The sequence below is a fragment of the Trichosurus vulpecula genome, chromosome 3 (genome assembly GCF_011100635.1).
Source record: "Trichosurus vulpecula isolate mTriVul1 chromosome 3, mTriVul1.pri, whole genome shotgun sequence".
Taxonomy (NCBI): domain Eukaryota; kingdom Metazoa; phylum Chordata; class Mammalia; order Diprotodontia; family Phalangeridae; genus Trichosurus; species Trichosurus vulpecula.
Window position 1 is genome coordinate 253,655,943 of NC_050575.1, and position 27,748 is coordinate 253,683,690.

The window sequence follows — 27,748 nt, forward strand, 5'->3', positions numbered from 1 at the left end:
AGATCTCAAGATTTTCCCCCACAAAAGATCTAAAATAGCACCTTAGGGCAAACAAAGTGTGGGTGGAGGCAAAGAAGAATAGGGGCACAACCAGGATCTTCCTGGGACTGTTTGAGAAGATCTGAAGAAAAATCCCAGGACCTGCTTTGGTCCCTGGGAGGAGTAAATACCTCCAGGCTAGGTTCCATTCAACCACAAGCAGGCTGGCAATCTGCTTAAACAACTAGCTGCAAGCCCTGGAGTTACTTGGTTTGAACCAATGCCTTGGCCCCAGCCACAGGAACTTTTCACCCAGGGATAGTGAGGGGGGTTAGGCGTTTGAGCCCAGGAAGATTGAGAGAACCTCTGCTGATGAGGAACACCAGACCCAGCGGTGCTGCAAAGAGTGGTGGGGGCGAGAAGGAACCAGCACAGACCTGGTGAGTGCAGAAGCAGTGGGACAGAAAGCCCCTGGCTGTAGGCACCTACAGGAGGTAGGGGGTTTGGCTTTGGTTCCAGGTTAGAGGAGAGAACTGAAGATCTGGGGCAAGAGACACCATTTCCAATACCCCAGGGCTAGAGGCGATTACAAAAAAAAATACATAAAAAAATGCACAGGCAAAAGAGAAAGAATGCAACCATAGAAACCTATTACAGGAATAGAGATGACTAGGGTTCATCTTCAGAGGAGGACATTAAAGAAACCCCCAAAGAGCAATGTCAAATCATCACGTGCCCAAAAAGAATTTATAGAAGATCTTTAAAAAGACTTTTAAAATCAAATGACAGAGATGGAGGAAAAGCTAAAAAAATAAAAATAATCCAAGAAAAACAAGAAGGTTATGAAAGGAAAGTCAACCAATTAGCAAAGGAGATCCAGAATCTCAAGGAGGAAAATGACACCCTGAAAATTAGAATTGGGCAAAGTGAAGAAAGTGAAATCATAAGAGATCAAGAAATAATTAAACAAAACATGAATAATGAAAAAATTGATGAGAAAGTGAAACATCTTATGAGGAAAACAACAGATTTGGAGAACAGATCAAGAACAAAAAATATAAAAATAACAGGAGTGACTGAAAGTTATGATCAAAAAAAGAATCTTAATACAGTAATACAAGAAATAATTAAAGAAAATTGTCCTGAAGCATTAGAACAAGGCAGGGAAGTAGAAATAGAAAAAAATTCATCGAACACCACTTAAAAGAGATCCTATGCACAGGAATATTATAGTCAAATTCTGAAACCCCCACCTCAAGGATAAACTATTAAAAGCATCTAGATTAAAACAATTCAAATATGATGGTGCCACAATTAGAATTACATAAGACCTAGCATCAGAGACATTAAAGTACCACAGGTTTTGGAGCACAATATATTGAAGAGCAAGAGAACTGGGACTCTGGCCAAAAATATGGTACCCTTCAAATTTAAGTATTGTCTTGAATGAAAAAAATGGACACTTGACAAACCCTCAGACTTTCAACACTTTGTTTAAAAAAATCCTCAACTTAATAGAAGATTCGACATATAAGAACCAAGAGGAACATCAGACTGACTATAAGGGATTCATAAGGACAGACTATTTACCTTTTATATAACATAAAATGTATGTCTAAGATTTTTATTAATAATTGTCAAGCTCATAAGAAGGAGGGGGATAAATCTGACTATGATATGAATTTAAAAAGTAAAACCATTTAGAAACAGCTAAAAAAAGTAACTATTTTATGCAAAGGAGGTGTTAGAGGAAGAACCGACACAGAGGAATCAGATGGGGGAGGAGGGATGGTAGTTCCGGTGACCTACTTTCATCATGAATGGGTTTAAGAGGGAACAATACATATATATTTAGAAGAGTATAAAAGTATTCTAAATTTAGAAGAAATAAAATGGTAAGGGTATAGAGAGTGGGGAGAGGACAAGGGAGGGATTTTTAGAGGAGAGAATGAGGGAATAGGTAAAAGGTGTTTAAATTAATGGGAATGGGAGGATAGGGGAGGAATCCTTGGAGGGGGGGAAGGCAAGTAATAGGAGGGTAGGGTGGTTGGTGGAAGAGGGAGGTAGGCAGGTAATAAGAGGGCAATGTAGCGGGTAGAAGTAAAGTAGAGGAAGCAGGAGGGATAGGAAACAAGAGATATGTACAAACATAAAAACAAAGATCAGGAGTAGAGTATGTTTGTGAAAGTATATGTCTATATACACATGTATATGTGTGTATGTATATATCTGTATGTGTATGTATGTATTGAGAAACATATCTAAACTATATTGCAGCCTTCTGGGGGGTTGGAGGGAGGGGAAAAAAAGAACAAAGTTTAAAAGTGCATAGCAGAGAACAAAAGAAAACACAAAGAAGCAAAGAATAGATGGACTATTCTCAACACAAAGTGTATTATTTATCATGCAGGCTTTCTTGAAATGAAAATTTAGTATTACATATTTTGAATCCTCTCTTACGGTCTGCTATGCACATGACATGCTTTTTTTCTTTCCTACTTTGTATTTAAGTTTCAATATTTAAGTTTATGATATGTTTTTGTTTCTTTTCTCTATTCTGTATTTGTGTTCTGGTAAAAATAAAAATTTTTTAAAAGATAATTGTAATATTTTTATTTTTTATGTCTAATAAAACCAACAAAAATCAACAACGTTTGCATACTCATCCTTAGGTTTCATATCTGCCAACCCTTGTTTTCTATTATTCCACAGTCAGGGTGTCAGGACAATTAAATTGTGGAACAAGAAAAGGACAGGCTGTTGCTAATAAGCCCAATAAGAAAACCATCCTCTTTCCAATTCTGACTATGTCTAGGCACAGAATATGAAAATCAGAATAATCCAGGTCTCTGAGCTGGTATTCCATAACCATGCTTTCAGACATAGCTATAAAGTTATATTTATGTAGGAAGAAGGGAATGGAAGGGAGTCAGGTAAGAGACCTTTATGGCAGAACAGTTGTGTCTTGGTAACTCTCATTACCTGATGTAGGATGGAGTCAGAGGGATGGTATACAGCCATGTTTACCTAGTTCTGGCTTTTGAGGGTCACTGGGAAAATTCTGTGTATCTTGTTATGTGACATGTTGCACAGAATATTGGAAAAGTCTAGGTGATGATGAGTCTGTCAGAGACAGTTCTGTCCCGTGTACCTTCTGAAGGCTTTTGTTTCAGAAGTTAGGAAATACTGGTAGTTAATTATGGTACTATTACACTCTATCTTGTCTGACATCACACTATCCCTTTTTATCAAAAAGTTTTGTATCTGAGTTCTTCAGTGGGATCACATGGATAGAAATATGCTGTGGGACAAAACACCAAATCTGGAATCTCATGACTAGCATTAAAACAATGGCCCTGCTACTTACTACCTGGGTGACCTTGGGAAAGCCACATAATTACCAACAACAACTGACATTTATGTAGCACTTTGAAGTTTACAAAGCATTCTTCATTTGGGCCACACAAAAATGTTAAGAAATGGTTCTATGTGTATTATCGTTCCAGTTTCTCAGGGCAAGAGGGTTAAATGCCTTGTCTACAATTACACAGCTAGTAAGTAGGAAGAGGTAGGATTGAACCCAGATGTTGCTGATTCCAAATCCATCATACCATCTACTATATGCCTGTAGCAACAATGCTGCTTGCCACTACTGTGGCTGTGTAAGACCAACAACACCAGCACACAATCTCACTTTAATCAAACATACATATCATTCACTTTGTTCAAGGGGAAAAGCCAGCACCCTGAACTTCAGAGCAACAAACAGAGACAATATAAACAGAGCAAACACACACAGCTATCAACAGAGAGGCCTCCAGCTGTCTGGTCAAAGAATTACATAGTTACCAGAGAGTGAGGCACCAACATCTGGGTTTTCAAAGCCGGGGGGGAGGTGCCGGGGGGCTCCAGCAGCTACCCAGAGTCTCTTCTGGTCAAATCACATGACACTCTTCCAGTGAATGAGAGCCCCAAACAAAATGCTAACTTCTGAGTTTATATACTCTGTTCTGGGTCAAAGGCCATCACAACCATGCAACTCAAAACCATGTAATGCTTCTTCAGGCTTCACAACTGTGCCACTCAAATCTATGTGAACTAGGCTTTCTTGTTTCTTAAACAGGTCAAAGACTCTTGATTCAGTCAAAGAAACAAAGACCAGACTCATCAAAGGCACCTGATTACCTCAGTGCTCCAAAAGAGAAAACATTAAAAAAAAGTCCCACCTCAATTACCTTTACAATACCCTGGCACACTATTTTCCTTTACCCCTTTACCGTTCTTTAACTGTTTCCTCATCTATAAAATGAAGTAGTTGGACCAGATTATCTCTAAGGGTGCTCATAATTCTAAAAATATAGGATCTGTAATACTTTGATCCTATGACACATGCCCTGCCACATTCCTACCTCTTCGATAATGGGATTTCCACAAGGAGGAGCTGATACCCACAAGCTTTAGCTCTAAGTGTCTGAACCAAAGGTTCTTTATAAAAATTAGAAAGACATAATATCTTATTGTCCTTTCTATTCCTGTTCGTTGCTTCCCTACAAAACACAAACAGATAGCAGCAAGGAAAAAAATGTTTTTCCCCCATCATGCCTTTTACAGAATCACAAAATCTCAGAATTGGAAATTACCTCAGAGACTCCCTATTTTTATTCATAACTGAATAAGCACCCCTGATACCATACATCTGACAAAAAATGGTCATTTTGTCTTTGCTAGAAGACCTATAGTTAAGTGGGAACCTACTATCTCTTGAGACAACCCATCCCACTTTTGGATAGCTCATACATGAGATGAAATCTGGTTCTCTGCAACTTCAACCTACTGTCTATTAGGATTTGATTTCTCATGAATTACTGATTTTATAGGTACAAAGAATATGCAGTCTGACCTCACTGAAGAAATACACAATTTTTAGATAATATGTTTAAAGTCAATTATCAATCATCAATGACTACAATTTCTAGTGATAGATATCAATGGAAGTCATTTATTTCATATAAAACACAATTTGTCTTTCTCATTTTAAAAAGAACTCATGGCTCAGACAATGACTACAATAATAATTACATTTATCTGTTATTAAATTCATTCAGAAACCATACAACGTGAAATATGAATGCAAATAATGAGGTGGCTCAAGTAAATATTTATGATTTTGCTGTTAAACAAATCTAAATGTTTGCATACACGATAAGAAAAATTGTCCTTGTAAGATTATGACTTTCATAAAGGTTCCTTTTCTATAATAATTGGGATAGTGTGAAAATTAAGACAAACCATCAAAATTTAAAATGTTAAAGAGTAATAGCGTAGGGGTTCATTGTAACAATGTTATCATGCGTATGGCATTCCTTTACTTCATACCTGAAGTCAGAACCTGTTCTCCTTCCATTTTCTGGAATTCCAGGATCAGGACACATGTCAGACACTAAAGCAACACCCCCTTGAGTCACTGAAATAGAGAGAAACATTAATATTAATTGTAATGTTGTAGAACTTTCAGGAAAATATACAGATAGTAATGAAAACTAGGTAGATAAAGTGAAGGAGAAAATATATATTATTATACAGTCACTGATGCTAATGCATTTGTCTTAAAGAAACAGAGAAATTACCAAAACTAGAATGAATTTATGACTAATAAACATGAAAAACTATACAGACAATCTGTTCATAAAGGATTTTGAAGTTTTTGTTGGGATGTTTCCTTGTTTTTAAAATCTCATTTACTTGACCATAGGTTTCTAAAATTAGAGATTATTTAATCCAACTGTTTCATTTTACTCATTAAGAAACTCAACAGACAATAAGTGAAGAGACTTGCAGACAGTCACAAATCTAGCTCATAAAAGAGTCAAGGCTAGAAACGAGTCTCTTGGCTCCCACACATTGTACCTTCCATAATACTGTGCTATTCACTCAAAATTACAAAGTGGATCTTAGAATACCTAAACTTATATAAAATGGAAAATTCCCTCCTTCTGCCATAAGCAATTATTCAAAATGATGGTAACTGGAGAACTGTAATCCAAAAAAAGGCTTGGAATAAAAATACAGTGTATCGTTTTATGATTTACATTTAATAAGTGCATCTTGTTAACATCTGCACAGAGTAGCACTATATATGTCATAACACATTTCTCTGACTGTGAAATTACTCATTATACTAATCCTTCCCATAAATTGCAGGTTAGTCTTTTATTTTATAGTGGTCCATTTGAAGTTCTTTGAAGGACATACTCTCTGAAGCTTTGCTTCTTTGACTAATATTTCCTTTCCAGTTAGAAGAATTGCCAAAAGATATATTTCCCTCATTTGTATTCTGCACTACAGTCAAGCCAGGCTACTCATTAGTCCCTCAATATATCCCACACTTTCTTAATTCCACATCTGGAATGCCTTTTGACAATTCATTCTAACCATCATTGCACAACTAAGTGAAAAAAATTTCTTTCATTATAGATTCTGAAATAAAATTGCTGAAGAAAGCTACAATCTAAAAATTCTCATGTTTGTTAATGACTTCTTCTGGGGCCATCCAATTGCAAATAAATGTTTTTCTTCTGTTCCAGTGACAACTTTGAGCCAAGCCTATGGTCAATATTTATTTGTTTTACCCCATATTCTGGGCCATGCCTGACTCAAACTGCTCTGGTGATCTAGGCAAGAGATGGCAATGAAAGTATATACCTATAACCCAGTTAACATGCAAAAAAAGAAAATAAGTAGAAAAAAATGAAAGGGGGAAATGACCAGTGAGGTGGAGCAGTGGATAGTACACTGGGCGAGGAGTCAGAAAGATCTGAATTCAAATCTAGCCTCAGATATTTACTAGCTTTATGACATTAAGGTAGAACTGCACAAAATCATATTATTATTATTAAAGGGGGCTTAGCTAAAAATAGCATTACAGAATTTTCAATAAGGATAGTGCATGACACAGCTTCCCTTCCTCTTCATTTGCTATAGTGGTACTTAGTAGGTGTCAAGTCTGATTAGTCCCTTGACTTTTAGTAAGTTGTTTTTTTTTTTTTTTTTTTGTACAAAGGCGACCAAGAAGCTATTACCACAAGTGAGCCTTGGTCCTATGGACCAATTATGTCTCAAGGACTGGGACAATTACATGTCAAGGATGGTATTATCTTTTAAGGGGTGGGAGAGCGGAAATGAGTTTAATCTTCGTGGTGTAGATTTGTAACCTGCCACAGTCTATGTTCTCTTCAGTAGCTCACGAGCACATCACATGCTCAGAATGCAAACATTTATCGCACAACAGCAGGATATATTTGAGGGTACAAATTTGAGGTAATGAAGTGATTCAGTGCTAAGTTAGAGTCATAAGATGCATGCTAGTATTAAAAATCTTCTCTTTAGCAGCTGTAAGCATGTAACTTCATTGCACCTCCAGTTCCTTCATCTTTAATGCGTTGGTGCAACCCCACCCCTCTCCACTAAACTGCTGTGGCTGCAACAAAGGATAATTAGGATAATGCCACTATAACAAGCGTGGAAGGTTGGCATGAATGTTAACAACATTTTCATGTTAGGGGTAGAATAATTGGAGTTTGACACCTATAGCCCTTGTTCCTCTTCTCCCTCCTCCTTCTCAGACAGCACCCAAATGCAATGTCTGACTTTGGAAAGAGTCTATCCTTGTTTCCCTTTCTTTTTCATCCCCTGGTGCTGAATAGAATTGGGAAGAGTGGTTGGGACCCATTCAAGTCAGCTCATGACAACCTTGAAGCTCTTTACAGCAAAAAAAAAAAAAAAAAAAAAAAAAACTAGCTTCCCGACTAGGAGAAAAAAAAAAAACATTTAGTTAAAAGGTTGTTACAGTGCAGAATGAATTAGGCAAGCCTGAGTGGATTATAGATGAGAGAAGAAAGGATTCTGATAGAGATTAGGTGTAAAATATGGCTGATTTCCTGAAATAGGGATAAGCTTTCAAATGGGATAAGGTGGCATTGAGGATGCATGGTGACAAACAGGTTATGTACAATTGAGAGCTATAAATCCCAAATGACTATTCTACCAGAATCATGGGCAATTAATTTTTCTGAAAGCCAAAGCTGACGAAAAGAAAAATACTCATGGAAATCAATTTCACATACACATGATTCCTACTGCTCCAAGCAAAAAAGATGCTATAAATGAAGAATAAGTGGTTACAGTTTTAATACATCTGAATTGTGTCTTACTGGTTTTCTTCTGACAGATCTCAAGAATGGAGTTAAATTATAACAAAAAGCAAATCTCATTGTCCTGATCCAATGATAAATAAAATACTGGTTCTCGGATACTATTTTTGTAATAATAACATTGATATCAGACAGACATGTATTTTTCAAACGCATATTTCAAAATGTATTTTTCAAAATATTTCTGTATTTTGAAGGTAACCATTATGCTAATTTGAATAACTGGGCCTAAATGACATTATATAATCAGAATTCTTTTTTTTTTAAATCTACACAGAGTAATACTCTTCCTTTTTAAAAAAAAATATTTATTTTCAGTTTTCAACATTTACTTCCACAAGATTTTGAATTCCAAATTTTCTCCCTATTTCTCCCTTCTGCCCACCCCAGGACAACATGCATTCTGATTACCCCTTCTTCCAATCAGCCCTCCCTTCTAACACCCCGCTTCTTCTCTTATCCCCTTCCCTTCTATTTTCCTGTAGGGCAAGATAGGGTTTCTATATCCCATTGTCTGTATGTCTTATTTCCCAGTTGCATATGAAAACAATTTTTAACATTCATTTTTAAAGCTTTGAGTTTCACATTATCTCCCTTTCTCCCTCCCCACCCACCCTTACTGAGAGAGTAAGCAATTCAATAAAGGTTATACATGTATAGTCATGAAAATCACTTCCATAACAGCCATGTTGTGAAAGACTAACTATATTCCCCTCTATCCTATCCCACCCTCCATTTATTCTATTCTCTCCTTTGACCTGTCCCTCCACAACAGTGCTTGCTTCTGATTAACATTTACCCCTTTCCTGTCACCCTTCTATTATCCCCCTTCTCTTATACCCTTACCCCCTGCTTCCTTGTAGGGTAAGACAGATTTCCATACCCAAATGAGTGTGTATGTTATTCCCTCCTTAAGCCAAATCTGATGAAAGTAAGGCTCACTCATTCCCTCTTATCTCCTCCCTCTTTCCCTCCACTGTACAAGCTTATTGTTGCCTCTTTCTGTGAGATGATTTACTACATTCTATTTCTCCCTTTCTCTTTCTCCCAGTACATTCCTCTCAACATTTAAGTTTATTTTTAAGGATCATCCCTTCACATTCAGCTCACCCTGTGCCCTCTGTCTGCACACACATACATATATACACATACATACACATATACATACACACATCTATATGTATACACACACACATATTCCCTCTAACTACCCTAATATTGAGAAAGGTCTCATGAGTTACAAATATCATCTTTCCATATAGGAATGTAAACAGTTCAACTTTAGTAAGTCTCTTATGGCTTCTCTTTCCTGTTTACCTTTTCATGTTTCTCTTGATTCTTGTATTTGAAAGTCAAATTTTCTATTCAGCTCTGGTCTTTTCAACAAGAATGCTGGGAACTCCTATATTTTACTGAAATTCCATTTTTTTCCCCTGAAGTATTATACTCAGTTTTGCTGGGTAGGTGATTCTTGGTTTTAATCCTACCTCCTTTGACATCTGGAATATCATATTTGTCACCATATGGTGACAAACATTGACTTTCCTCCCAAAGAATCCAGTCTATGATAATTACATTAGTTGTTCACATTAAGAAACAGGACTCAGAACTGGAGCTGCTAAGCTAATGAGACTGTTTACAATTTACAATGTTTTCTGTGTGAAACAGAGTGGTGAGTCTTTCGGGAATGGTGGTAAGGAGTCCATCTTTTAAAATGTGGATCCAAAAGACCTACGGCATTCCCTACACAGACTTGAAGGACATATGACCAAGTGAAGAGGCAAACTCAATCAAGAAACTTTTCAGATGTAAATGAAGAATGTGGCCCTCTATGGATCATATGGACCTGTCTAATCAAGCATTTAAAAACTGACATCAAATTTCTTAATGTCTGTCAGAAGACACTAATTCCTTAAATGAACTACTGTTTTTTTTTAAATCAAAAACTTTTCATTTCAGATTTTAAAAAGGGTAACTTGTTTTTATTGCATTTGCTGTTGTGTTTATATCAATGACTACTGTAATGCCAATATGACACAACTTGTGAATGTTTAGTGTGCTGCTGTTCTGTGTACATAAGCAGTCATCAAAGTGGGATACAGTAAAGAGGCTTCCAAGCATTACTTTAACCTCCCTCAACAAGGTATACCTCAGTTCCAGGGTTGCTAAATTATGATTGAAAACAAATGTCCAAAGAGAGAACAAATGCCAAAGACTTGGACTTTTACATTATATACTGAGTTTTCAGCAAAAATCTAGCAGGTTAAGAGAAGAAAATTAGCATCCTAGTATATGCTTTAATGATTTATTAACAATTATTGCATATTCTGTTGTTAATGGAAATTGATGTTTTAAAGAATAAAAGATTTTTTCCAGTTCATATTAAGTTAAACTTAATTTTAATCTGTACCAATAGTCACCTACAGAGATATTGCCTTTGTTTTTTCAGTTGTCTAAGAATAAGAAAGATTGTCTTATATGAACTGCATTTTCTTCTTAAGATTTTATTGGTATTATCATAATTCCCATTATGACCTAAAATCCATGGTCAAATGCCCATGCATTTATGATAATCATGCAAAATTAATGCTTCCTTGATGTATATAATTGGTTTGTTCAAAGGCAACACCGTGAGGCAGTATGCCTGATACATAGGCTTTGATGTCAGGAACACATTGATTTAAGTTACCCCTCTGCCCGATACTGCCTGTGTAACCCTGGGTTAGTCACTCTGCTTCTCAGCATCCCAGTTAACTCCCTAAGCCTATGTGGTTATGAAAAACAAAAATTGCCAACCTGCATTGGTAGAGGAAATTTCTCACAAGAATCTTGCTTTGTTTATGAAATCAAAAGTCTAATCACCCCAAAACATTACTTTTTTTTCTTTTTTGAATGCGGAACGTTGTTGTTGTTGTTGAGTCATTTCAGTCATATCCAAATCTTCATGACCCCATCTGGAGTTTTCTTAGTGTAAAATATGGGAGTAATTTGCCATTCCCTTCTTCTGCTCATTTTACAAATGAGGAAACTGGGGAAAATAGTGTTAAGTGGCTTGCCCAGGGCAACAAAGCTAGTAAGTTTCTGAGGTCAGATTTGAACTCAAGTCTTCCTGACACCAGGCCCTATGCTTCAATTCCTCATAGGGAAAGCATCACTTAAATTTGTATACTTAAAAAAAAAAACAAACCTTTGTAAGACAGTTTGATGCAGTGAAACATTCCTTTCTATCATTATACAAGAAATTTACAGAAAATCCAACAATTTAGCTTTTTGAAGATTTCCATCTTCTATTATCCTATAAAATTCCATTCTTTTTTTTTCAACTGTACAGTGTCAGTATTTCATAAAGGATGGTACATTTCCTGGTAATTTAGAAAGCAAGGGGTTCATAGACCAAGTAAGGACCTTAGAGAACTAGCATTTATAACCTTATACTTCGCCTTTAATAGTACTATTCCCCTTTGTCACACATCTCTGACCCTGACAGTCTTCCAGTGCTATCTAGAAGTATACTCAGTTTGATTTTCATGTAATCTTTTGTTCTCATGAACAAAAGTACGTGATATGAAAAAGTATTTGATACAAGCAGTCAAATGGCCCCGAGCCCACATCTAAATAAAGCACTGAAGCATGTCAAATGAATCCTAAAAGTTAAGAAAAGAGAGAGAAAAGAAAAGGAAATAAAAGAAGAGAAAGAAACAAAAGAAAGACAATCCCTATTGCCCATCCCCATCAAGAAATAATACAAATTATCAAGCACAAAATGGGGGAAAACACTGTGTTATTTAAACGGTGCTTGAATTATCAATTAGTTACAGAACTCTTATGTAAGCTTACAACTCTTTGGTACCAATGAGGCAACCCACCCCCTAACTCCTAAAAAAAAGCCACATACATAACATATATGCAAAAAATATGTGCTGATAGATTGGTATTCATCTACCTTTAGTAATGCCAAGCATGACTGTTAAAATCAAGTTTCCTTGTTGCAAATCAGAAAAATGAATTCAATGAATGTGTGGCTACACATGGGAGGAGAGACCAGAGGGAAGAGTTGTTTCTTTTCTTTGAATCAACTGTGGCTACAAGGCCATGCGACACCTTGGTTATAGCTTCAACAATCTTTTGTTATGGCAAAGTGTTCAGTGTCTACAATATGGGAATAGAAACCAGGATTATGGAGACCTACCAAAGGCTGTCTATCCTCAAAATATCCTCTTCTGAAACTGGTGAGAGTAAGAATGGTAAGTGAGGAACTCACTTACCTAGCACTCTTAGTTAACTGCAGGACAGCCAAGAACTAAGGCAAAAATGTTACATAATGTAAATGTACAAAGAAAAAGTTTATCTAAAAGTACTTTTACCTTTTGTTCTTTCCCCTTTGAAAACATGGTGTAGTGAGAGAACACTGAATTTTGTTTCAAAGGACAAAGCTTCAATTGTTTCCAACACTTAATTGCTTATGTAACAATGCATGGCATTTAACCTCATTGGGTCTCACATTCCTCATATGTAAAATGAAAAGGTTGGAGTAGATGGCTTTAGTCTCCTTTCCAGCTCTAAATCTATGATCCCATGATGCTGATCCTAGTGATTCAAATATTTCTAATAACAACAGTTGCCTGATGAAAGAATCATTTGTGTCGTGAAGCACCTAACTTCTATTTATTCAAATCCAGTTTACATTATGCAATTCTTTCTGTTTTATCAAGGCAGGTTGCAGAGAATAAAATATTGCTTTGATTCTAAAAACCTAACATGTTAAAAACCTAACATGTAAGGCAACCCTCAAGGAGTCAAGTTATCTCTATCAAAAGCATTTCCCCAAAGACTGGTTTTCCTGAATATAAAGTAAGCCAGGGTATCTAAATCACTTGAGGAAGATGGGCTAATAAACTAAATTAGAGGGATTTCTTGGTACCCTTTTAATTAAAGATACCTGAGTATGGATATTCTTAGGTTAATTTAATATCTATCAAGTCCAAACAATGTGCTGGGATTTATAAAGCCTACAAAAGATTTTTTAAAAATCCTTTTTGAAAATGAGAGAATCTACTGTCTCAAGAGTGCTGTAATCCCTCAGATGCACATATTGTGCCTCTGAAATAACTGCCTGAAATCATTTAGGCCTCAGGATCATAAGATTACAATTTTATATCTGAAAAGGACTTCAAAATTTTAGTTAAAATCTCCTCATTTTCCAGAAGAGGAAACTAGGCCCAAAGAGGTGATACAATGTCTTCATTTTGGTTCCTCCAAGCTCTTCCCTCTCCATTAATCCCCCAAATAGCTGTGAAATAGACATCCTTGAAGCACAAATTTGAACTCTTTTCTCCCCAGCTCAAAAAAAGCTTCCATGGCTCTCTATTTCACTTGGCTGAAAATATTAACTCTTCTCTTAGGCATTTAAAGTCAAAGTCTAATCTAGTTTTCCAGAACGATTCACCTTATTCTTTCAAATGTATTCTGTGTTCTAGCCAAACTGCTATATTTGCCATTCACAAAACTATACATTCTATCTCTGATCTCTGTGCTTTAGCACAGATTGCTCGCATCCACCTCCCACTATCCCACACTGGAATGTGTTCTGACCTTATTTCTCCAAGTTCTTGGAATCCATTGCTCCCTCATCTCAAGCACCACCTCCTCTCAGGCTACACAGAGACCTTTCCTTAACGTCTCAACTTTTGAGTTATGTTGCCTCAGAAATTTATTTATTTATGTTTGTATCTACTTATCTATCCACTGGTCTTTTTCCTCACACTAAAACAAATGAGGATAAGGTAATGTATCAATTTTATCTTTGGGAGCCCTAGATCAATAGGGTTCTTGGTATACAAAGTGTATTACATTCTATCAGAAGAGACCACATACACAGAGACACCTATGGATACATATTTTTACACACACACACACACACACACACACACACACACACACATATATCTAGATGTTCATGTTTATACAAATTAGATAAAAGGGGATTAGGATGAGAGAGTACCTACAGTAGGGAAGGTAGGGAAAGACTTCATGCAAAAGATGGCACTTTAGTCTGAGTCTTGCAGGAAAAATGGTAATTCTGTGATACATAGGTGAAGAATGAGGGCATTCCAGGCACAGAGGACAACCAGTGAAAAATACAGAGAATGGAAATGAAAAGCCATGAATGAGGAAATAGATCTAAGATCCACTTGACTGTAATGTACAGTTTGTGAAAGGGAGTAATTTGTAAGAAAGTTGAAAAGGCAGCTTGTAAAGGGCTTTAAAAGCCCCGTACGTTCTTATTTTTATACTAGAGATGCCAGGGAGCTACTTCAATTTCTTGAACAGGGGAACGATATGCTTAATCAGACATTATTTATTAAGCTTACTATGTACCAGGTAACTGTAGGTAAGACCTGTACTTTAGAAAAATCACTTTGGCAACTATGATTGTAGAAAGCTGAGGCTTGAGGCAGGGGTATCAATTAGTCCTTTATAATTGTCAAAGTACTCCTAGGATCTAAACTAGGGTGGTAGGTACAGTGGTAGAGAGAAGAGTTCTGTATGAGTTATGTTAAAATAGAAACTCCAAGACTTGTCAGCTCATTGTATATGTGGGGTGAGTAGGAATGAGATGAGAATGACAATCAGGTAATAAAGATCGCAAATTTTAGCACATAAGCTCCATTAGGGCACACATTGCTTTCCTGTTTATCTTTATCTGCCAAATATCTGGTATAGTGCTTGGCATATACAGTAGTACAAAATCAGTTAATCAACAGGTCAGTTAACAAGTATTTATTAAGCACTTATAATGTGTCAAACACTACATTAAGCTCTGAAGATACAAAAAGGCAAAACTAGTCTCTGTCCTCAAGGAATTTTACTGGAAGAGACAATATATCAATAACTATGCACATACAAGATATATACAGAGTAAATGGAATGTTCTATATCAGAGGAGCAAGCACATACTAAATAAATCCTTAATAAATTGAATTGCCCAAAGAATCAACGGCCTTCTCTCCACCTTTGGCTGTTCTGTTAACATTATGAACCAAAAAATGATCTGCAGACCTCCTTTTTTACATAATATTACCCCTGAACTGTGAGATTCTTGCTAAACATTTCTTTTTAGGGCTACATACTTTTAAGGCCCTAGAGAAGGAAAATAGGCTAAAAGAACATTCGATTTGGAGTTAAAAGACATGTTTTTCTCAACTGTATCACTAACTATGATTTGGGAAGTCACTTTATTTGTGCTTGTTTTAATTGTTTCATCTACAAAATGAGGGGGATAATTATACAATCTGTACTGCCCCTTCCAACTCAGAAGATATATGATGTTGTGGGGGAAAAGTCAGAAAATTAAATATATTTCATTAGGAATCAAATATAAAGATAATATGACAGGCAAAAAAGAGAAAATGTTCAAAATTCCCAGAAGACTACCCTTGATATCCTAGGGCAAAACTGCCATTAATATCTTTTGCATACTACATATCTCCTGAGTTCTTCTGAGAGCCTTGAGTACCTTCCTTATCATCATCAGTCTCTTTGATCTCATAGTCCACAGAGATATTGAGTTTGATTTGTGCTGACAGCAAGAAAGATAGATGTCTTAGGGTATTTTGTTGTCTTTGACAAATGTAGAATGACCGTATACACCTTGCTAGTTGCTCAAGGCCAGGTTTAGGCATCATTTCTTCTTGGCCCAGGTCTGGTCTCCTACATGATGAGACCTCTAAGTCCTGGACAACTCAATAATTCTCATGGTATACTAGCAACTTCTTCATTATATTCAACAATCTTTGAGGAAGCTACTATCTAGAAAAAGTAGCTACTACCTAGCAAAAGCCTTCCATTTATAATGGAAGGTACATCACTGGCAATCTTCAAGTAACGAGGACATCTGGCTGGATTGTAAAATGTGCACATGCTATCTATTTATTTGTGTGTTTTCTAAAGCCAATATGCTTACATCCTCAGGAACAGGCAAGTGTGAAAACAGTGAAGTCACTATAAAGTGACTTGTGATGTGGGCACATCACAAAGTTGTGCTGAAAAAGCATATTTTTCTTTGTTTCTGTTTTTTAAGGAGAGGGAGGGATTGGGATTGGGTTGTTAGCGATACCTTATATTGTCAGATTCTTAGGATATTGTAGTTTTGATACATTAAACCTCTGCCACATTGAAGAACAAAGAAGGCTTCTTTCCAATTGTGGTATCTAAGTGACATCTAAATTGTATGTTAAAATGAAAGCTACTGTGCCTAAGCAACATGAAATGATGAATGAATATAATATAATTATACTGTGTATAATTTATTACCATCCATAAATAAATCACAATTGTTATTTAACACACAATATTTAGCATTAAGATCATCACTGTTTTATATTTTCATTAATTTATCATTCTTATGAATTTCAATGATGATTTCCTAGATCATCTTTATGAATATTCAAAGAGTGTAGTAAACTAGACGGTAGTTTACTACCATGTAGAATTCAGATATCAGCTACAAAACAGAGTTAGGGAAAATAAAGCTTCCCCTGTGAACCACAACTTTGCTTTTCAAGGTGGCAGAGATTTAAACAAACACTTCAGTACAACTGTAACGGAAAAAAAAACCTTTAACCCCAAAGTAGATGGTCAATTTATTATTTTAAAAAATGGGGAAAATATGCTACATCACTCTTTTATTTTAGAGTTGTTTAAATTTCCTTTACTCTTCCCAATGTATTTGTAACTGTGATATCATGCACTGTAATTACAGAAATTTTCCTTGTGACATTGTACACATTTTAAATGAAGTTTTCTTTGAAAGTACTTCACTGGAAAATTATTAAGGGGAAGGAAAGATGACTTAATTAGTATCCAAAAGCATAGAATATGTGCAAATTATCAGAATTATTCAAGTTTTACACATTAAATTAAATTTATTAAGTCTCTACTCTGTGTAAAGTTCGTCATAATCCCTTGTCTCCCTTGGACTTCAAGTTTCCAAGCCAGACATTCTCTTGAAGTTGGAGAGAAGAGAAACACCATCATTGTTAAATAGCAAAGTCCTAAGAAGCCTTTACCTAGGTTTCATCTTCCAGATTCACCTCAGATACAACTTCTTCCATGAAGTCTTCTTGGATCCCTCAAGTGCTAAAGTGTCCTCAGTCTCTCAGCTGCTTTGTATTTATTTTGTATTATTCTGAATATACATAGAGATGTGAGTACTCTCTCTCTTGTTAGAATATATGTTCCTTAAGAGCCAGCACTGTTTTATTTTTGATTCTGTATTCTCAGTAGCTACTGTAATAGCTGGCACCTAGTACATACATACAAAATGCTTGCTGATTGATTGATAAGTGCTGGAGATTCAAAGACAAAAACTACTGTAACTATCTAGTCCAGAAGTTCCCAAATTTATTTGGCCTACTGCTTTTTTAAAAAAAAAATATTTAGAGCCCCTCCTGGAAATCTACTTTCTTTAACCATTTAATGTTTTTTTTTCAAAATTTGTGCCATTTCAAAAAAATATAAAATATTTAAATGACACATTGAAATTTAATAATTTATTGTAAATCTGTGAGATTTTTCTCCTACATTGAAATTTGATGATGCAATATTGCATCATATAACCATATAGTATCATATTGTAAACAAATCATTACGTGGAATGAGTGAATCTTGCTCTCATTGGATTTGACCTGAGGAGGGAATAACATACACACTCAATTGGGTATCTTACCCCACAGGAAAGAATGAGGAAGGTGATAAAAAAGGGGGTATGATAGAAGGTAGGCAGATAGAGGGAGGAGGTAATCAAAAGCAAACACTATCAAAAAGGGACAGGGTCAAGGGAGAAAATTGAATAAAGGGGGACAGGACAGAAGGGAGCAAAATATCATTAGTCTTTCACAACATGAGTATTGTGGAAGGGTTTTGCTTAATGATACATGTGTGGCCTATGTTGAATTGCTTGCCTTCTTAGGGAGGGTGGATGGGGAGGGAAGAGGGGAGAGAATTTGCAACTCAAAGTTTTAAAAGCAGATGTTCCAAAAAAAAGTTGTTTTTGCATGAAACTGGGAAATAAGACATACAGGCAATGGGGAGTAGAAATCTATCTTGCCCTACAGGAAAATAAGGGAAAAGGGGATGGGGGGTTCGGAGTGGGGCAACAGAAGGAAAGGCTGACTGGGCAATGGAGCAATCAGAATATATGCCATCTTGGAGTGGGGGAGGGTAGAAATGGGGAGAAAAGTTGTAATTCAAAATCTTGTGGAAATCAATGCTGAAAACTAAAAATATTAAATAAATAATAAAATAATAAAAAGAAACAAGTCATTATGTGCACATATTCCTGCCAATGCATGCTGGACTTCGCAACACCCTGGCCTACCATCACTTGCTTGTTGAGACTTGTCGGTGGATTTGACCACTAATCAGTTATAACTTGCATTTTGTGTGTTTATTTAGAAAATAATGTAATCACTATGACCTTAACTCTGTTACACAACAGATGAAACATGTATAAATGGATTTTCAAATTTGTTATTACTTTCTCCTCTTTCCTTATGCTTCCACCATCCCCTTATTTTTATGCAATGCCCCACAATTGCACCTGAAGCTACTACTGCCCCCTGGATCGTTCCAGAGCACCCCTCCCCAGGGGGCAGTATCTAGTCTAACTCTAATTTTAACTGGCTTAGGCCACTGTAGCTTAAAATTCCAGAGCTTAAGAAATCCAACAACCTCAACCTCCCTGATCGCTTGGATAACAGAAATCATGTTTGACTTGAATTGTAAGTAGCAAGAGTATTTCATTTTTTAAGAAAAAATAAAAGAATTTAGGTGCCCCATTGAGTACTGTCCATTAAGATATGCCCCTAAGGAGACTTCACACTTGTTCAAATAGGCTTCTGATGTTCAAAACATAAGCAAAAAATCTCTTTTGCTAATACCTATAAAGTCAATATACAGTCCAAAGAAAACACTCATTAGATCCTAATTACTTTATAGTTACATTTTGTTTCTGGCTGAAAACTATGTTTCTCAGCTTGTCTTTCTTATTCATTAGGCTTGACTCTGAATTACTTTTGCTTCTTCCAAATCTCAAGTAAAAAATTGAAAAATATGTAGATTTGCCCTCATTAAGATATGACAAAGGATATTCTGCAACCTCTGAAGGTATTCTCAAAAGTACTCCCAAGATGACTAAGTTGAAGGAAAAACACTCAAAAGATCAAGAGACAATGAAGAAGGAATTTTTGCAAACCTAAAAACATTATACTGGGTGGACCCTTTACAGCAATCTTAGGAGGGAATATGAAAAAAATCATTCAGGATGGGCAGGCATGGAAAGATTGTGCACCCTCACTGATAAGATCACAAATCCATTTGAGTATACAGCCATACTTTGATGAATCTCTAAGTTCATTGCTATAAGTACGTACTCCAAAGATATTAATCATGAGACAATCAATTAAAGTATGGAGGGGGCATAATATTCACCAGTTGAGAGTGTATCCATATCCATGAAATCACAGATCAATGGAAACATTGAGAGAACTAAAAACATCACTTACATCACTACAACTTATTTTTAAAGTTGTAAATATGAAAACGTATACCTTCCCTTTGAAGCCCATTTCTACGTTTATACATTTGATCTCATTCCCTCCTATCTCTCTTCTTGCAGATTGCAACCATAATAATCCCTGACAACTAATATTTAACCTGTCTCTATTGATTCCTTCCTTGCTGATTACTAATACTCTAAGCTCTAACTTATCTTTAAAACTCCCTAGTTTGACCTTACCATGTCCTCAAGCTATCACTCTATATAGTTCTCCATTTCATAGCCATTTTTGAGGGGGGTTGCCTATATTCATTGCTGCTACTCCCTCTTCTCTCACTTCTCAATCCATTGTCATCTGGTTTTCAACACTGTCATTCCACTGAAAATATTCTCTCTAATCAGTAGGAATCCTTTGTATATCAAAGGACTTTTTTCTAGTCCCTACAGTTCTTGACCTCTCTTCAACATTTGTCATTTTGACTCCTTTCCCCTCTATTCTCACTCACTTTAGTTTTCATGACTCTACTCTTTCTTACCTGTCCTCTTATCCATTGGACTGCTCCTTTTCTATCTCCCCTGGTTGATCATCATTCATGTTCTACTTCATGACTGCAAATGCACCCAAGGGCTCTACCATGGATTCTTTTCTATTCTCTCTTCTCCTCTTCTTTTTTTCTCTTCTCCTCCTCTCTCTCTAATATCTCATCTGCTCTCCAGCTTTCAACTATCATATCTATGCACATGACTCCTCTATATCCAGGCATTCTCTCTCTCATGCAAGTCAGTATTTATATCTCACTATTTATACAGTAGAATACTATTCATATAGTGTTTTTAGATTTTCAAAATTATGTATGTCTATATAATATATTGTCTCATCTGTTCTCAAAAAAACAAAAGTCCATGAATCCAGTGTTACTGGATTGTTATTATTCCCATTTCATAGACAAAGTCTAAAGGCTCAAGGTCATACAGGTTTGAAAAACAGAAGAACCAGAATTAAAATTCAGGTTTTTCTTATTACAAATCCAGTAATATTTCTACATATAAGCTAGAAGAATGACATAAAATGCATTTTGGGGAGGAAGCTCACCAGTGTGCTAATGTATTCATTTGTTAAGATCTTACCCAATGTAGGGTTTAAGAACTTTTCAAAGAATATTGATCAGAAGATTCATCTGTCTTTACTAAAATTTTAGCACACAGCAGTCAAGGAAGCATTAAATGACTCTTTGTATTTATAGGTGCTAATTGATCCTAAAGTGGGTCTTTAAGCTTTTGCAGTTTACTGTATTTGAAGCTCTTTGAGTGCCAGCCAAAAAAAAAGGCTATCTCTGGCTATATCTAGATACATAAATTGATTAACTTAGCTAGTGGCCTAAATGTTAAAGCCTCTTCCTAAAGATTGGTCTGCATTACTATCTTGCATGTGTTTCATTAAAAAGTATATACATATATATGTGTATATATATGTATGTAGGTATGTATGTATACACACACCTATATATATATATATATATATATATATATATAAAATATGTGTATGAAATTGTATATGTTATCTATCTATATCAAATAAGTGGCCAAGCCTAGATGTGACATTATACAGTATATTTTCAACTCACTAAGCCATAAGGCCAAGTAATGAAACCATTGTCAGAACTATTTTTGAATACATATGAATGCTTTCCATATTAATAATTTAACATCATGAAAAAAACACTGGAAATGACAATGCATAGTGTGCACATTTAGGAAGATTAAGGTAAGATACAAAGTCAAGATTTTACTAGATGTTAATGATAAGAGAGCCTAAAAATCTTCAAATTATATGAAAAGAAACAAGTTATTAAAGATGAACAATTCCAAACATTTTTCATGACTTCAAATTATGAAAGGCAAGGTTAGACTGACAAAGTACTAATTTTATTTTGTTCTGCAAAGTGCCAATAATCAGTCAGCCTATAAGCACTATGTGCCAGGCTACGTGCTAAGCGCTGTTATTCAAAGGAAGGAAAAAATAGTCCCTGCCCATACCTCTACATTATCTATAACCTGCTCACTGAGGCCCAAGCTGATTAAATTCAGAATTCTTTTCATCAGAAACTGAGTCAGGAAGAGATATTTTTGAGGGCAGGGAAGGGAAGAACACATGGATGCATCTACTAAAGTGTGGACTAACTGTAAGCTGCATCAGTCAATAGGATAATCACATTGGTAAAATCATATATCTTTTACAGTTTGGAATAAAAAGGAGATGGAGAAGGAGGAGAAAAGATTCAATCCTTTTAAGTTTGAGGAAAAATAAGATATAATTGTCTTTAAGGAAAAAAGAAGACAGGGGTTACATGCCTTAATCCTAGTGAAAAGGAGAAAAATAGGGTGAAGACCCTTTAATTTTCTGTTTTAAAATCTGCAAAATATTCCTCTTACAAACCTTAATTGTCATAAATAGTATTATTTTATATTCAAATCAAATGGATTGACACTATAGCCAAAAACATATTGAAATGTGTTACAGAAATATTTTTCCAAAGTCAAAAGCACAAGAAATGGGGGATAAGGTATAATTAACAGGGTACTTTTACCCTTCCTTTATGCATGTTCACATTCTGAACTGTAATGCAGTTATATGCATCGTTCCATATACTAAATTAAAAATTCTCTGGAAGCAAAGACTGCATCTTGAGCACCTTTGTATCAACACCAGTGATTCACAAAGCTGTTCAATAACCATTTGTTAAATGAATCAATGAATGAATAAGCAACAGCAGAAAGTGAATCTAGGGAACAAATTCTAACTGCAGGTCTGTAACATGTTAAAAAATAGATTAAATACATTTGCTGAGAAAGAAAAGGAATGATGGCTCTAGGAGTTCCAGGTTCATCCATGTGGAAGAGGTAAGAAATGACGTATTGCTCTTGCCATCTCTTACTCATTGTTTTGCCAGGTCAACTAGGAAACCAATTTGCCACCCCTCCTCCACTGCCTGCCCAAAACAACAACAACCACCACCAGTACATCTACTTGGTTTTGGTTGCTGAAGTCATCAAGCCAAGCACTAGAGTTCTTACAACTCACTGAATATACTTATTATTAGGTACAAGAGGACAGTGGAGTTAAGTAAAATTAGTTTATATATAACAATATTGTTCTAAGAACAACTTAGAGTGATTAGATCATTCTATTACAAATACCCAAATTAACTACAAAGGATATGTAAAGGAAGATGCTCTCAGATCCAGAGAAAGAACTGATAAATAGAGAGTATCTCTAGAATGGTTTTACATATATACATACACACATACATACATATTTATGTCTAATGGCAGACATCTCTAGGGCAGGGGGGAAGGGAAGAAACAAGAAAAACAATCTAAATGATAACTTCGTTTGTATATTTAAAAGGAATAGTAAGTTGTACATATTAGATTTGCAGTTTTATGTACAATCATCTTTTTTCTATTCTCCTATGTTAAGGAAATTTTTTGTTTTATTCCTTAAGTTCAGAATGAAATAAAATTTTAAAAAGGGAAAAGAAACAAAGCATAGGATGTCAGGACTGGACAAAATCCTGTAACATAGAATTTCAGAGTTCCAAGGGAGCTTAAAGAAATAAAACACTGACTTTCAAGGCTGGGAGACAACTTAAGACCATAAAACATATAATGTAAGGGCTAGAAGGGACCTTGAGAGATTATCTAATCTAAACCCTTTATTGTAGTAAGGAAACTGAGGAGCAGAGATGTCATGCTAAATCAGTTAACTAACATCGCTTATTTAAGACATTATAAAATGCGTCTTTCCTCTACATATGGTTACAGGGTAGTAATAAAATGGGCACAGTGTAGTAGTATTGCTGGATGCTGATGCAGACTTCCTGATGATAAAAGTCTCACTCTCCGCCCCTCCCACATGCTTTAAGTTGTTATATTTCTTGCTTTTTATATAGATGAAATGAGAGACCATGGATAGAGACTGAGCCAGGCTATGTGTTGACCAGAAGAATTATTAACATATTGCCAATAGATGAAAAGGATAATTTAAACAAATCACTTTAGTACCAACACCGATGACAACATTTATTTAACTAATAAACTGATTTGGTTATTTCCTTGTTCTCTATTTGCATGCGGAAGCATTTCTAACCTAGATAAAATCAAAACTGAGCTGAGCAATAGGTTGACTAAACATTCACAGAATTTCATGCTTATGAGCAAATATAAAATGTTTTAGACTCTTAAAATTCAATAAAATTATTGATGCTATAGCACAGAGCAGAGCCAAATATTCGGCATGGAAAGCATATAGGACTTAGAGTCAGAAGACTTAACTTAAAGTCCTGATTCCACCACTTATTAATTCTATGACCTTGAGCTCTTCACTTCTCTGATATTGTTTCTGTGTCTGTAACGTGAGGACAATGATACTTGGACCCCAAGGTTCTTATTAAAATTAAATGAAATAATAAATATTTCTGAAATTATGGCACCATGAAATGAGCACTGATTTTGGAGACGGAGGACCTGGGTTCAAAACATAGCTTTGATGCCCAGTACAAATGTGACCTTGGGCAAATCATTCAAACTCATGGTCTTCAGTTTCCTCCCCTGTAAAAGGAGGAGGTGGGGCTAGAAGGCTACAAAAGTTTCTTCTACCTCTAGATACATGATGTCCTACAAGTTTTTTATAACTTTATTGCACTCTACAAATGTAAACAACATTAACTCCAATAGATGTCTGATTGTAAACATCATTCATAAATTATCTTGCTTTTAGTCTGTCATAGCTATAACATTCCTATTTCTCACCCTCAATAGAAATATTTGTTTTCTAGGGAATATTTTTACTTACCTAGCAATTATGGGGCAGTGTTTTGTATTATTTTCATCTGAAAACTGTATTTTCTTCAGTATAAGTAATTTATGTTTTCAGGCAATTGCCTGAGGGTACTGAGAGTGACTTTCCCAAGAACACATAGCCAATCTGTGTCAGAGACAGAACTGTACCAAAGTCATGCTAATTATGAGGCTGGCTCTAGAGGGGCCATTTGACAATGCCCCTCAGACTTTATTCCCATCATTTTGACTTCTGTAATATCTCTCCAATTTGTCCTAACTTTTCTACTTCAATGGTACCACCTTAATGAAAATCCTAACTACTACCTCTCTGGTCTGCTGTGAAAGCCTTTCAATACATTTATGTGCTTCCACTCTCCCATTCTATCTTTCAAAATTATGCCACAATCATCTTTCTTATGAACAAAAGTGATCATGGCACTTCACTGTTCAAAAATTTCCCATGGGGTCTCCTTTTTTCCCCCAGTAATTTTAAAATTTCTCTGCCTTGAATTCAAAATCCTCTGTAAATTTTCATCACTGTTTCTTTCTTTGTCACATACTTCTTCCTCTATGCACACTTACTCTCTAGATAAACTAATGTCCCCTCTCCCTTCCTAACACGCTCTATTCTCCCAGGCCCAAGTTATCTTTGTTCGTACTATCACATATGCCTACACTATATTCCTCTTTCTTCCTCTCTACTGTTAAAACATAATTTAATGTCAAATCAAATGTCACTTCCTTCAGGAAAACTGTCCATACCATATCAGATGGCCTCTGAGGTCTTACTCAGCAAGGTGGTAGGGTAGATAGAGCAGTGGGCCTGGAGTAAAGAAGATCTGAGTTTGAATTTGATCTCAGATACTTACTATGTGACCCTTTGTTTTCCAGTTTCCATAACTGTAAAATAGGAATAATAGCAGCAACAGTTGCACGGTTGTCGTGTATCTCATATAAGAATCCTTTTTGGGAAAAACCAAACAAACAAGGAATTTCAGCCTTGAGAAGTGAAGACACAATGGCCGAGTGAGCTGTCTTCAAGTATCTAGAAGGCTTTCATGTAGACCTGTATTTTTTTTGCTGCAGAGAACAGAAACTTAGCAATGAGTGGAAGTTGAAAAAAGAAAAACAGGCTTGAAGTAGGGGGTAAAAAGTTTTTAAAAAATCCCAAAACACCCAAATCCTTCTTAATAATTAGAGCTGTTCAAAAGTGGAGGGGGCTTGTACTGTACATAGTGGCTCCCCCTCTGAATGGAAACCTTCAGACAAATGCTAAATGACCACCTTGGGGGTACAACAGAAATTCTATGCCATATATGAGCTAAACTAGACTTTGAGCAAGGCCTCTTCTAACTAAAATTGTGTGATTCTTTGGTACCCCAAATTGGGCCCAGTACTTCAAATATGATCTGAACAGCAGGGTGCAGTGAGACTATTAGCTCTCCTGCCATAGTGATTATACTTTTATTAATACAACCCAAGATTTGAGTTACCTATTTTAGTGATGTTACCACCGTGCTATACTTTTGACTCATGTTATAGTATGCTAACATCATATACAAATATTTTTCACATATTATTACCAAACTAGGTCTTGTTCATCTTATATTGGTGCAACTGATTAAAAAAATAAAATAAATGCATTGCTTTATATTCATCCCTACTGAATTTCACCCTGAAAGTCATAACTTGTCATTTCAATATATAGGGTAATTAATTCTATTGGTTAGTGAAAGAGAACTATCCTCTTACTTGGTGGTTCTGGGAGGAGGACAGCAGGTGAAGTTTAGCGACATAGCAGTCATATGACTTACAAACAGTGGGGGATGAAGTACAACATCTCTTAAATTTCTCTTTTAGTCGTTATTGCTAACAACTTATTAAGCTCAATTGTCCCTATGCTGCTGAAAGGGTGAAATGTGTTCACATCCAAATTTTGGTGACCTTCCTCCAAATCAGTGATAAAAATGCTAAATGGAATGAGGCCAATGACAGAGTCCTGTGGCTTTAGAATAGAACTGCAAGTGTGCTGGGATTAGGCCCATTCATGTTTCTGCATCCTGGAACCAAGTAGACTAATTGATGGTATTCATTTTCTATCCTACCGCCAATTGACACCATTTACCTAGGATGGATCATGATAGTGTGTCAAACTGAAGGTCAATGTTCACACAATGAGCTCTACGTGCGTATAAAGAAATATCACCACATCACACCAACAAGCCAACATTAAGGTACGGTACCTACTTCTCATCAACATGTTGTTTTAAAGAATCATTCACACACTAGACAGGCAGAAATTGTTCCTTCCCTAGAAACTGGCATGATATGTTAATTATAATGCCACTTATACTAGAGAAACTAGCAATCAATTAAAAAGTATTTTATATGCAATCTTTCAAATCAATTTCTAAACAATGCTGTGTTTTGGGGAGGGTATATCATACTACCTCACTTGACAGATGAAAAAATAAAGGTTCTAAAGAGCTTTGGTAATTTGCCCAAAGCCTAGTCAGAAGCCCAAAGACAGGGATCAGTACCTTCCCTTCCTTCTTTAGAAGACATTAGGAAGATACTAAGAACTCCTTCTCCACCCAATTATTTTACATTTGTGCCCTGGCATTGGTATTTGCAATTAAAAAAATCTTGCCTCCTTAGTTTATATTCTTCTCCTCTGGGTAGACTTGTTATAAAAGTCCCAGACCCAAAGATGGTTCTATTGGGAAAAGCTAGCTTTCTCTCATAAATGTGATTGACAGTAATTATAACAACAATTATTATAACAATAAAAATAACTAACACAAATAGGGGTTGGTGACTAACAAAATAATTTCCTCACAATAAACAAGAAGCATAAATAGTATTAGCCCCATTTTGCAGAAGAGCACACTGAGGTACAGATAGGGCAAGGATTTGTTTTTTAATCACTGAGTTTATATGTCACTCATCTCTCCAGAGAAGAACCAGGCAAAGGACTGAGCATACTGCTACAGTGAAATTCTGGTGGCTAGTAGCCTAAAGACAATGAACTTATATTTCATGAAATTTTATCTGAGAGTTTATATAAACTTTTCCTAAGAATTCTTTTCAAATTATGCTAAGTAGATGTTCCACTCATTTACCAATCTGACTTTGTTTTAAATATATGCTAAAATATATA

The 27,748-nt window shown here is 35.8% G+C and overlaps 1 protein-coding gene across 1 annotated transcript in view; it reads right to left on the bottom strand.

The window, feature by feature from the left end:
* LOC118843733 (CUB and sushi domain-containing protein 1-like) overlaps positions 1-27,748 on the bottom strand; it is a 2,679,416-nt gene that overhangs the window by 946,406 nt on the left and 1,705,262 nt on the right. Inside the window, 1 exon segment of the mRNA XM_036751485.1 lies at positions 5,356-5,443. Within this exon segment, the coding sequence (XP_036607380.1) occupies positions 5,356-5,443 (88 nt within the window).